This window comes from Pristiophorus japonicus, chromosome 3 (assembly GCF_044704955.1).
Source record: "Pristiophorus japonicus isolate sPriJap1 chromosome 3, sPriJap1.hap1, whole genome shotgun sequence".
NCBI lineage: Eukaryota > Metazoa > Chordata > Chondrichthyes > Pristiophoridae > Pristiophorus > Pristiophorus japonicus.
In genome coordinates, this window is record NC_091979.1 from 185,892,362 (window position 1) to 185,905,882 (window position 13,521).

Genomic DNA, 13,521 nt, shown 5'->3' on the forward strand with positions numbered 1-13,521 from the left:
CTGAATCTTTGTGGGTCACGACTACCGTGGCGCTGCCTAGCACCGGAATGATCTCCTTTGTATGCGTCAATCGGCAATAATTTTGGCCTCCTGGCCTTGGACACCCACAACCTTTCGAACTGTTTGATACTCATCAGGGACTGGCTGGCCCCCATGTCTAGCTCCATTAATACTGGGATGTCATTGAGGAGCACTTTCATCATTATCAGTGGCGACCTGGAATATGAACTGTATATGTGCTCCACATGAACTCGCTAAACTTCAGCTTCCAGCGATTTCTCCCAGTATTCATTTGGCCTCATAGGGCCCGTCTTCCTCGTACATCAACCTGGCTGCAGGCTTCCTGCACATATGTGCCAAGTGACCACTGACGTTGCAGTTTCTGCAGATATATTGCTGATACCTGCAAGCTCTGGCTGGGTGTTTGCCTCCACACCTCCAGCATGAGCTGGAGGCCCCGTTGTTGGAAACAAAAGGTCCATTACCAGTCGATCATCTCTGACTGTCTCTGTAACTGTCCTTCTCTGACTGTCTCTGTAACTGTCCTTAAGTGCACCATTAACAATTACTGGCCGCATTGTCCATTGCGATGGCATGAATCGCCGTTCAGCTAGCCACTGTCTCTGTTGAATTCCCCCATTGGGTTCGACTACATGCTGGGGCATGTCCGATTGCCCTTGTCTGCCTAGAGAACTGTGTGCCGCATTAACAATGTTGACTCCCTGGTCGTTTGCCGCATTTGAGCCAAGATTTTTGTCATACATCATTCTGGTCTCTTCCTCCCCTGAGATAAATGTCTGGGCTATCAGAGCCGCCGCTTCCAAGGTCAAGTCTTTGGTCTCAATCAGTTTCCTGAAAACCCCAGCGTGCCTGATGCCCTCAATTAAAAAGTCTCGCAGCATCTCCGCTCTGCATGCATCTGGGAACTTACATAGGCTCGCCAGTCGCCGGAGATCTGCCACGAAGTCTGGAACGCTTTTCCATTCTTGCCGCTGATGCGTGTAAAACCGGTGTCTCGCCATGTGCATGCTGCTCGCCAGTTTAAGGTGTTCCCCGATCAACTTACTGAGCTCTTCGAACGTCTTGTCCGCCGGCTTCTCTGGCGCTAGAAGGTCCTTCACCAGGGAGTATGTTCTGGATCCACAAACCGTCAGGAGATGAGCCCTGTGTTTGTCGGCCGAATTCTGGCCCAACCATTCCTTAGTGACAAAACTTTGCTGTAGTCTCTCAATAAAGTCGTCCCAATCATCACCAACACAGTACCTCTCTTCTGTGCTGCTAGTGGCTATGCTTGCATGGTTTAAATCCCAGTTTCTCGTCGCCAATGATATGTCCTTACTATACAGTTAGAAATGCACACGAGGCCCATACTTGAGAGAAGGTCACTCTGTGACCAGTTACCTTTATTACCAAGACCTCAAGTGATGAAGGTGGGTGGAGCTTCCCCTTTTGTACCTGAAAGTCCAGGTTAGGAGTGTCTCCCACAAGTTCACCCCCTTGTGGTCAATGTTCTCAAGGTGTACAACTTAGGTCAGCTTATACATGGTTTACAATGATAGTTGAATACATGACATATCCCCTGCCATTTAATTACATTGTGCGCACACAAGTGTGTGTAACGGGTGTGATTGTACGTGTATTTCTGTGTGTACATGTCTGTGTGCAAGATGTGTGTTTGTACACATGTCTGCATGCATATTTGTGCATATGTAAGTGTACAGGTGTGTGTCCATTGGTGTGCAAGTATGTACGTGTGTATCTGTATACATGCACGTGTGCATTTGTGTGTATATATGTGGGAGTGTATTTCTGTGTGCGTGTATATTTATCTGCGTGCGCATGTCTGTATATAACAAATAAAGTCATTGTACACATAATCAGACTGAAGTGGAAAAGCTCAACCTTCACACCTCTGGCCAGAGACTGTCTGGCTATAGTGAGAGGCACCAGTCAAGAGATTTTGAGCCTCTGCAGTTGTCCTCCTTGCTCAGTCCCATTCTGCCAAGGCTGGTCTCCTTCATTCATTTCTCCACTGGTGTCTCTAGACCCAGAATCTCTATCAGCTGAAAGTACGAGAAGACCCAGGGCCTGGTGATGTTATGTGCCCGCTCCAGACCTATGAACTCCACTAACATGTCATGGTCCTGTTCCATCAGCCTCTTCTGACTGTAAGAAGACAGTATTAAGTTAATAACAGGCGGTGGGGAATGAGGAGACAGTGGGGAACAGGCAGAGAGCAGGGAACGGGAGCAAGGAGAGAGTGGGGAAGAGGGAGAGAGTGGGGAACAGGCAGAGAGCAGGGAACAGGAGCAAGGAGAGCGCAGGGAAGGGGGAGAGAGTGGGGAAGGGGGAGGGAGTGTGGAACGGGCAAAGAGCAGTGAACGGGAGCAAGGAGAGCGCGGGGAACGGGAGCAAGCAAGGAAAAAGCAGGGAAGGGGAGAGAGTGGGAAACGGGAGCAAGGAAAGAGTGGGGTGAGAATTAAGTTATACCTGAGGGAAGGTCGGGGTTAGGTTATATATGAGGGAAGGAAGGGGTTAGATCATACAAGAGGGAGAGTTGGGGTTAGGGTGTACCCGAGGGATGCTCGGGGTTAGGGTGTACCTGAGGGATGGTCGGGGTTAGGTCATACGAAGGGCAGATTGGGGTTAGAAACATAGAAACATAGAAAATAGGAGCAGTAGTAGGCCATTCGGCCCTTTGAGTCTGCACCGCCATTCAATATGATCATGGCTGATCCTCTATCTCAACACCATATTCCTGCTTTTTCCCTATACCCCTTGATGCCTTTTATTTCTAGAAATCTATCTATCTCCCTCTTAAATATATTCAGTGGCTTGGCCTCCACAACCTTCTGTGGTAGATAATTCCACAGGTTCACCACCTTCTGAGTGAAAACATTTCTCCTCATCTCGGTCCTAAATTTCCTACCCCGTATCCTGAGACTGTGACCCCTTGTTCTAACTTCCCAGCCAGGGGAAACATCCTCCCCGCATCCAGTCTATCCAACCCAGTCATAATTTTACGTGTTTCAATAAGATCCCCTCTCATTCTTCTAAACTCTAATGAATACAGGCTAGTCGACCCAATCTCTCCTCATACGACAGTCCTGCCATCCCTGGAATGAGTCTGGTGAACCTTCGCTGCACTCCCTCTATGGCAAGTATATCCTTTCTTAGGTAAGGATACCAAAACTGCACACGATACTCCAGCTGCAGTCTCACCAAGGCCCTGTATAACTGTAGTAAGACATCCTTGCTCCTGTACTCAAATCCTCTTGCAATGAAGGCAAACATACCATTTGCCTTCCTAACTGCTTGCTGCACCTACATGTTTGCTTTCAATGACTGGTGTACAAGGACACCCAGATCCCTCTGTACATCGACATGTCCCAAGCCATCGCCATTTAAATAATACTTTGTCCTTATGTTTTTCCTATCAAAGTGGATAACTTCACATTTATCCACGTTATACTGTATCTGCCATGTGTTTGCCCACTCACTCAACCTATCTAAATCACCTTGCAGCGTCTTTGCATCCTCCTCACAACTCACAATCCCACCTAGTTTTGTGTCATCAGCAAACTTGCAAATGTTACATTTAGTTCCCTCATCCAAATAATTTATATATATATTGTGAATAGCTGGGGCCCAAGCACTGATCCCTGTGGTACCCCACTAGTCACTGCCTGCCACCCTGAAAAAGACCCGTTTATTCCTACTCTCTGTTTCCTGTCAATTAACCAATTTTCAATCCATGACAGTAAATTACCCCCAATCCTATGTGCTTTAATTTTGTACACTGACCTCTTATGTGGGACTTTATCAAAGGCCTTCTGAAAATCCAAATACACTACATCCACTGGTTCTCCCTTATCTATTCTATCAATTACATCCTTTAAAAACTCCAGTCAAACATGATTTTTCTTTCATAAATCCACAATTACTTTGTCTAATCTTGTTGATATTATCTAAGTGTGCCATTATCACATTCTTTATAATAGACTCTAGCATTTTCCCTACTACTGATGTTAGGCTAATCGGTCTGTAGTTTCCTGTTTTTTCTCTCCCTCCTTTTTTAAATAGTGGGGTTACATTTTCCACCTTCCAATATGCAGGAACTGTTCCATAATCTTGAATTTTAGAAGATGACAACTAATGCATCTACTATTTCCATGGCTACCTGTTTTAGTACTCTGGGATGCAGCTCATCAGGCCCTGGGGATTTATTGGCCTTCAGTCCCATTAGTTTCTCCAGCACTATTTTCTTACTAATAATTTCCTTTAATTCCTCTTGCTCACTAGACCCTTGGTTCCCTAGCATTTCTGGGACGTTATTTGTGTCCTCTTCCGTGAACAGAGGTATTTATTTAATTGTTCTGCCATTTCCTTGTTCCCCATTATAAATTCTCCTGTGTCTATCTGTAAAGGACCTACATTTGTCTTCACTAATCTTTTTCTTTTTACATTCTTGTAGAAACTTTTGCAGTCGGTTTTTATGATCCTTGCAAGTTTACTCTCATACTCTAATTTTCCCCTTTTAATCAATCTCTTGGTCCTTTTTTGCTGAATACTAAACTGCTCCCAATCCTCAGGCTTGCTACTTTTTCTGGCAACTTTGTATAACTTGTCTTTGGATCTAATACTATCCTTAATTTCTTTTGTTAGCTATGGTTGGGCCACTTTTCCTTTTGTGTTTTTATGCCAGAAAGGACTGTATAACTGTTTCAATTCATGCATTCATTCGTTAAATGTTAGCCATTGCCTATCCACCGTCATGCCTTTTAATGAATCTTCCCAATCTATCATAGCCAATTCATTCCTCGTACCTTCATAGTTTCCTTTGTTTAGATTTAGGACCCTAGTTTCAGATTGGACTACTTCACTTTCCATCTTAATAAAGAATTCAATCATGTTATGGTCTCTAAAGGACCCCGCACAACAAGACTGTTAATTAACCCCTTCTCATTACACAATACCCAATCTAGGATAGCCTGTTCCCTGGGAGGCTCCTCAACATACTGGTCTAAAAAATCACCTCATACATACTCCAGGAATTCATCTGCCACGGTTTGGCCAGTCTATATGTAGATTAAAGTCACCTACGATTACTGTAGTACCCTTGTTACATGCATCTCTAATTTCCTGTTTGATGCCGTCCCCTACACTACCACTACTGTTTGGAGGCCTATAGACAAATCCCACCAATGTTTTCTGCCCTATGGTGCTCCTTAGCTCCACCCAGACTGAGTTAGGTTAGGTGGTACCTGAGGGCAGGTGTCGAGCGGTCTGTGCCCTAGTGTAATTGCCACTTGCACACATGCAGGGTGAGATGGTCAGGCACCATCTGGTAAAGGTGAAGTTCATGGTTGCTGAGTAGTTCTGGTCCACCAACCCCGAGGTTGTGAGTTTAATTCTCACCACAGCAAGTTACAGATACGGGATCAGTCTGGGAATACAGTGCTCTGTGAGTATGGATCTAGTCTGGGAGTACAGTGCTCTATGTTAAGGAATTAATTCATAATTCACGACAAATATACATTCCTTTAAGGAATATAAATCGCATGGGAAAAGTGTTCCAACCTTGGCTAACTAGAGAAGTTAAAGATGTATTAGACTAAAGGAAGAGGCTTATAATGTTGCTGAAAAAAAGTAGTAAGCCGGAGGATTGGGACGGTTTTAGAAATTAGCAAAGGAGGACCAAGAAATTGATAAAGAAACAGTACTGGAGAAATTAGTGGGACTAAAAGGCAAAATATCTCCTGGACCCGATGGCCTACATCCTGAGGTTTTAAAAGAAGTGGCTGAGAGATAGTTGGTTGTAATGTTCCAGAATTCCCTAGATTCTAGAACGGTCCCCGCGAATTGGAAGGTAGCAAACGAAAGGAGGGAGAGAGAAAATGGAATTACATAGAAACATAGAAAATAGGTGCAGCAGTAGGCCATTCAGCCCTTCGAGCCTGCACCACCATTTAATATGATCATGGCTGATCATGCAACTTCCTGCTTTCTCTCCATCCCCCTTGATCCCTTTAGCCATGAGGGCCACATCTAACTCCCTGTTGAATATCTCAAACGAACTGGCCTCAACAACTTTCTGTGGTAGAGGTTCACAATTCTCTGAGTGAAGAAGTTTCTCCTCATCTCGGTCCTAAATGGCTTACCCCTTATCCTAAGACTGTGACCCCTGGTTCTGGACTTCCCCAACATCGGGAACATTCTTTCTGCGCCTAACCTGTCCAATCCCGTCAGAATTTGATATGTTTCTATAAAAGCCCCCCTCATTCTTCTAAATTCCAGTGAATATAAGCCTAGTCGATCCAGTCTTTCTTCATATATCAGTCCTGCCATTCCGGGAATCAGTCTGGTGAACCTTCACTGCACTCCCTCAATAGCAAGAATGTCCTTCCTCTGATTAGGAGACCAAAACTGTACACAATATTCAAGGTGTGGCCTCACCAAGGCCCTGTACAACTGCAGTAAGACCTTCCTGCTCCTATAATCAAATCCTCTCACTATGAAGGCCAACATGCCATTTGCCTCCTTCACCGCCTGCTGTACCTGCATGCCAACCTTCAATGGCTGATGTACCATGACACCCAGGTCTTGTTGTACCACCTCTTTTCCTAAGCTGTCACCATTCAGATAATCTGCCTTCCTGTTTTTGCCAGCAAAGTGGATAACCTCACATTTATCTACATTATACTGCATCTGCCATGTATTTGCCCACTCACCTAACCTATCCAAGTCACCCTGCAGCCTCTTAGCGTCCTCCTCACAGCTCGCATTGCCACCCAACTTAGTGTCATCTGCAAACTTGGAGATAATACATTCAATTCTTTCGTCTAAATCATTAATGTATATTGTAAATAGCTGGGGTCCCAGCACTAAACCTTGTGGTACCCCACTAGTCACTGCCTGCCATTCTGAAAAGGACCCGTTTATTCCTACTCTTTGTTTCCTGTCTGCCAACCAATTCTCTATCCACGTCAATACATTACCCCCAATACCTTTAATTTTGCACACTAATCTCTTGTCTGGGACATTGTCAAAAGCCTTTTGAAATCCAAATACACCACATCCACTGATTCTCCCTTGTCCACTCTACTAGTTACATCCTCAAAAAATTCCAGAAGATTTGTCAAGCATGATTTCCCTTTCATAAATCCATGCTGACTTGGACCGATCCTGTCACTGCTTTCCAAATGTGCTGCTATTTCATCCTTAATAATTGATTCCAACATTTTCCCCATTACCGATGTCAGGCTAATCAGTCTATAATTCTCTGTTTTCTCTCTCCCTCCTTTTTTTAAAACGTGGGGTTACATTAGCTACCCTCCAATCCATAGGAACTTATCCAGAGTCTATAGAATGTTAGAAAATGACCACCAATGTATCCACTATTTCTAGGGCCACTTCCTTTAGTACTCTGGGATGCAGACTATCAGGCCCTGGGGATTTATTGGCCTTCAATCCCATCAAATTCCTTAACATAATTTCCTGACTAATAAGGATTTTGTTCAGTTCCTCCTCCTCACTAGACCCTCAGTCCCGTCGTATTTCCTACAGGCCAGATAGCCTGACGGCAGCAGTGGGGAAATTGCTAGAATCAATTATTAAGAATGTAATAACAGGGCACTTAGAAAATCATAATGGGGTAGAAATTCTGACGTCCCCGGGCCCGTACTAAATTTCTACAGATCCGGGAAGGCATCAGAAAAGCCAGTTTTCCAGCGGCAATGCGCCTGCGCTGAAAACCGGCTTTTCCAATCTGTCAAGCTGGGGCTTGACAGATCGTAGCCAGATCAGGAGCGAGGACATTTGTACAGGCAAGATTGCAATATTTACGTATATCTTGACCAGCAAATGTCCTCAAAAATCTTGGGCCTGAAAAAGCAGGCGCATAGCCTACTTTTACAGGCACAAGTGTTTTAAAATGCACAAAAACATATTAAAATAAAGTTATGAAAACATATTTTATTGTTAAAAACCCTCTCCACTATGGTAAGTTTATTTTAAGGCATAATTAAAAAAACGTTTTTAAAAATCGGGAAAATATTTTTTTTAGAAGACATTAATAACTTTAATTTAAATGAATCTTAAATATGTACTTTATATTTTCTATTTTTTATTCCCGTTTTGGGTGTTTGCCGGGGGGGGGGGTGTTCTCATTCATAGTAATAGGAGTTTCGGACTTACGAAACTCCTATTATTATGAATGAGAATATACTGTGCCTGATTGGCTGCCCAGAGCCATGTGACTCCAGCTCCAGGCCTGCACATGTCCCGATGTGCATGCGCTGTGATGCGCAGTGAGAGGAGGCCTGTGGATTGGGAACTCAAGCGGGCGCAGCAGCTTCAGGTAGTTGCGCATTTTTTCTCTAAAATCTAGTCAAACGCCCGCGGGAAGGAGAAAGTGGAATTTCTGCGCCAATATGTTTGGGCAGAGTCAACACAGACTTATGAAAGGGAAATCAGGTTTGACAAATCTGTTTAGAGTTTTTTGAGGTAGTAACGAGCAGGATAGATAAGCAGGAAATCAATGAATGTAGTATATTTGGATTTTCAAAAATGATTTGATAAGGTGCCACACAAGAGGTTATTACACAAAATTAGGGCTCTTGGGATTGGGGGTACTATATTAGCATGGATTGAGGATTAATTAATGGACAGAAAATAGAATAGGAATAAACCTGTAATTTTCGGGTTGGCAGGCTGTAACTAGTGGGGTGTCGCAAGGATCAGTGCTTGGGCCTCAGCAATTTACAATCTACATCAATGATGTAGATGAGGGGACTGAGTGCAATGTATTCAAGTTTTGCTGATGATACAATGTTAGGTGAGAAAGTAAGCTGTGAGGAGGACTCAAGGAGTCTGCAAAGGGATTATAAGAAGTAGGAACAGGAGTAGGCCATACGGCCCCTCGAGCCTGCTCTGCCATTCAATAAGATCATGGCTGATCTGATCATGGACTCAGCTCCACTTCCCCGCCTATTCCCCATAACCCCTTATCGATTAAGAAACTGTCTATTTCTGTCTTAAATTTATTCAATGTCCCAGCTTCCACAGCTCTCTGAGGCAGCGAATTCTACAGATTTACAACCCTCTGAGAGAAGGAATTTCTCCTCATCTCTGTTTTAAATGGGTGGTCCCTTATTCTAAGATCATGCCCTCTAGTTCTAGTCTCCCCCATCAAACATCCTCTCTGCATCCATTTTGTCAAGCCCCCTCATAATCTTATACGTTTCGATAAGATCACCTCTCATTCTTCTGAATTCCAATGAGTAGAGGCCCAACCTACTCAACCTTTCCTCATAAGTCAACCCCCTCATCCCAGAATCAACCTAGTGAACCTTCTCCGAACTGTCTCCAAAGCAAGTATATCCTTTTGTAAATATGGAAACCAAAATTGCACACAGTATTCCAGTTGTGGCCTCACCAATACCTTATATAGCTGTAGCAAGACTTCCCTGCTCTTATACTCCATCCCCTTTGCAATAAAGGCCAAGATACCATTGGACTTCCTGATCACTTGCTGTACTTGCATACTATCCTTTTGTGTTTCATGCACAAGTACTCCCAGGTCCCGCTGCACTGCGACATTTTGCAATATTTCTCCATTTAAATAATAACTTGCTCTTTGATTTTTTTCTGCCAAAGTGCATGACCTCACACTTTCCAACATTATATTCCATCTGCCAAATTTTTGCCCACTCACTTAGCCTGTCTATGTCCTTTTGCAGATTTTTTGTATCCTCACACATTGCTTTTCCTCCCATCTTAGTATTGTCAGCAAACTTGACTACATTATACTCAGTCCCTTCTTCCAAGTCATTAATATAGATTGTAAATAGTTGGGGTCCCAGCACTGATCCCTGCGGCACCCCACTAGTTACTGGTTGCCAAACAGAGAATGAACCATTTATCTCGACTCTCTGTTTTCTATTAGTTAGCCAATCCTCTATCCATGCTAATATATTACCCCCAACCCCATGAACTTTTATCTTGTGCAGTAACCTTTTATGTGGCACCTTGTCAAATGCCTTCTGGAAGTCCAAATACACCACATCCACTGGTTCCCCTTTATCCAACCTGTTCGTTACATCCTCAAAGAACTCCAGCAAATTTGTAAAACATGACTTCCCCTCCATAAATCCATGCTGACTCTGCCTGACCGAATTTTGCTTTTCCAAATGTCCTGCTACTGCTTCTTTAATAATGCACTCCAACATTTTCCCAACCACAGATGTTCGGCGAACTGGTCTATAGTTTTCTGCTTTTTGTCTGCCTCCTTTTTTAAATAGGGGCGTTACGTTTGCAGTTTTCCAGCCTGCTGGGACCTCCCCAGAATCCAGGGAATTTTGGTAAATTACAACCAATGCATCCACAATCCCTGCCGCTACTTCTCTTAGGATCCTAGGATGCAAGCCATCGGATCCAGGGGATTTAAATGCCTTTAGTCCCATTATCTTACTGAGTACCATCTCCTTAGTGATTGTGATTCTGTTAAGTTCCTCCCCCCGTATAGTCCTTGACTATCCACTGTGGGAATATTGTTAGTGTCCTCTACCGTAAAGACTGATACAAAATATTTCCTTCCTTAGGCCAGTTCTGGTCTCCTTACCTAAGGATTTGGACAGGTTAAGTGATTCGGCAAGAACGTAGCAGATGGAATATAATGTGGAGAAGTGTGACGTTCTCCATTTTGATAGGAAAAATAGAAAAGCAAAATATTTTTTAAACAATGGGAGACTGTGAAATATGTGGTATTCAGTGGGACTTGGGTGTCCTTGTACACAAATCACAGAAAGTTAACATGCAGGTACAGTGAGCAATTAAGAAAGCAAATGATATGTTAGCCTTTATTACAAAGGGATTAAAGTATAAGAGTAAAGAAGTCTTACTACAATTATACGGGGCATTGGTGAGGCCGCACCTGGAGTACTGTGTATAGTTCTGGCCTCCTTACCTAAGGAAGGATATACTTGCCTTAGAGGGGGTGCAATGTAGGTTTACTAGACTCATTTCAAGGATGAGGGGATTGTACTATGAGGATAGATTGATTAGATTAGGTTTATATGCTCTATAGTTTAGAAAAATTAGAGAACTTCTCATTGAAACCTATAAAATTCCTACAGGGCTTGACAGGGTAGATGCTGGGAGGATGTTTCCCCTACCTGGAGAGTCTAGAACTAGGAGCCATAGTCTCAGAATAACGGGTCAGCCATTTAGGACTGAGTTGAGGTGAATCTTTGGAATTCTCTACTCCAGAGTGCAGTTGTTGAGTATAGATTTTTGGATACTAGGGGAATCAAAGGATATGAGGTTAGTGTGGCAAGTGGAATTGAGATAGATCCGCCTTGATCTTATTGAATGGCGGAGCAGTCTCGAAGGCCATTTGGCCTGCAAATGCTCCTAGTTCTTATGTTCTTATGTGTATGGGACCAGTCTGGTAGTACAGTGCTCTGTGTATGGGACCAGTCTGGGAGTACAGTGCTCTGTGTATGGTACCAGTCTGGGAGTACAGTGCTCTGTGTATATGGGACCAGTCTGGGAGTACAGTGCTCGGTTTATGGGACCAGTCTGGGAGTACAGTGTTCTGTGTATGGGACCAGTCTGGGAGTACAGTGCTCTGTGTATGGGACCAGTCTGGGAGTACAGTGCTCTGTGTATATGGGACCAGTCTGGGAGTACAGTGCTCTGTGTATATGGGACCAGTCTGGGAGTACAGTGCTCTGGGTATGGTACCAGTCTGGGAGCACCCTGCTCTGTGTGTATGGGACCAGTCTGAGAGTACAGTGCTCTGTGTGCATGGGACCAGTCTGGGAGTACAGTGGGACACTGTGACACTCACCTCAGAAAGTACATTGCTTCCTGCCTCGCCTCCTCCATCAGACACCTGCCCCTCTCTCCCTCCTTCCTCTGTCGCTCCTCCAGATGCTCCCTGACTCGCTGTTCTTCGATCTGCTTCATTCGCAGGTACTCCAGTCTCTGCGGTTCTTCCATTCCCTTCAGGAGCTGTATCTCCTCGTCCAGCTGCTCCTGGCACTCCCTTTGCAGTCTGACGGCTTCCTCTGAGGATGTAGCAAGGTGACAAACACAGGCTGCTTACACACCGTGCATTCTTCATTAGTTTATCTCCTAACCCGCTCGCCCAGGTTTTGATTCTTTGCTGGGCTAAACTTGTAAAGGCACCCGCTGGCCTCCCAAAGCTCCGCATGTGGCTGGACAGTGTTGGCCACATATTTGACAGTGGAGGGCATCACAGCATAGCCCGATCCCATGCGCAGGGTTTAGAAATATAACCCCTGTCCATCCCGTCTTCAACCCAACATACGAGAACCCTATGACCTGCTTGGCTGGTGTCAGCTATCCCAGCCTTAATTGGCAATCGAACACTTGTGTCTTATGATACTTGCTATCAAAGGATCCTGTACCAGTGTCCTGCACTCCCCCTGATCCACCCTCTCCCCGCTCCAGCCCCCTCTCTTCTGCTCCAGCCCCCTCTCTCCCCCTGTTCCAGCCCTCTCTCTCCCCCTACAACTTCCCTCCCTTCCCTCAGCATTCCCTTCTCTTCCCTTTCCCATCCCCTCCATCAGCCTTCCCTCCCCTCCCTCAGCACTCCCTTCCCCAACCTCAGCTTTCCTTCCCTTCCTTTTCCCTCCCTTCCTCCTACAAGCTACAGGCATTTCAACTCAAATTTGAATTCACCTAATCATCAGTCCCTAATTGGATCACCTTCTCAGCAGGTAAAAGGGAACGATTCACTCCTGCCTGTTACTGTCCGGCCCGTGTGTGTCTCAGTGTCGGCTCCTGTACAGTGAGCTGAAGGCAGTGTTGGTGTCTGCAGTAGATTTGTGGGACACGGTGATGTCTGTTGCGCACACACCTGCTTTCTTTGCCATGCTCCTTTCCTTTCTCTGCTGCATTTCCTGGACCTTCCTCCGATACTCCTCCTGTTGCCTGTGTACCCGTTCACGTTCCCATTGCTCCCCATTTTGCCGGCTCAGCTTGGCCTCCTCCTGCTGTAACACTTCACGCTCGCGCTGTTGCCTTTTAAACCTGCGAATCACAAGCAAAGTGAGATGGGTGATCGTTTGTTGGGGCCCCCGCTTGCACCGTTACCGCGGTGACACGTTCACCTGCAGGTCAGATGCTTGCAGCAGGGGGTGGAAGTGGCCAGAGGTTTGATACGTTAGTGTGCCAATGCACTGTGCAACATGGAGTGGGCCACAGGTGCCTTCTTCATTCCTCAGGAAATGGCAGAGGGGAAACAACAACAACAACTTGTATTTATCTAGTGCCTTTAACATAGTAAAACATCCCAAGGTGTTTCACAGGGATGTTATAAGACAAAACAAATAAATTTGACACCGAGCCACATAAGAAGAAATTAGGGCAGATGACCAAAAGCTTGGTCAAAGAGATAGGTTTCGAGGAGCGTCTTAAAGGAGAATGCTGAGGGAAGGTGGAGAGGTTTAGGGAGGAAGTTCCAGAGTTTAGGGCCCAGGCAGCTGAAGGCAC

At 45.0% G+C, this 13,521-nt stretch overlaps 1 protein-coding gene across 1 annotated transcript; it reads right to left on the minus strand.

Moving 5' to 3' along the window:
• Positions 1-1,518: 1,518 nt before the first annotated feature.
• LOC139259425 (uncharacterized protein KIAA2012 homolog) lies at positions 1,519-12,930 on the minus strand. Its single transcript, XM_070874891.1, has 3 exons — positions 12,887-12,930; positions 11,852-12,071; positions 1,519-2,166 (listed from the first exon to the last, which is right to left on the minus strand). The coding sequence occupies exons 1-3, from the start codon at positions 12,924-12,926 to the stop codon at positions 2,022-2,024; spliced, it is 405 nt and encodes a 134-aa protein (XP_070730992.1). The 5' UTR covers positions 12,927-12,930; the 3' UTR covers positions 1,519-2,021.
• Positions 12,931-13,521: the final 591 nt, after the last annotated feature.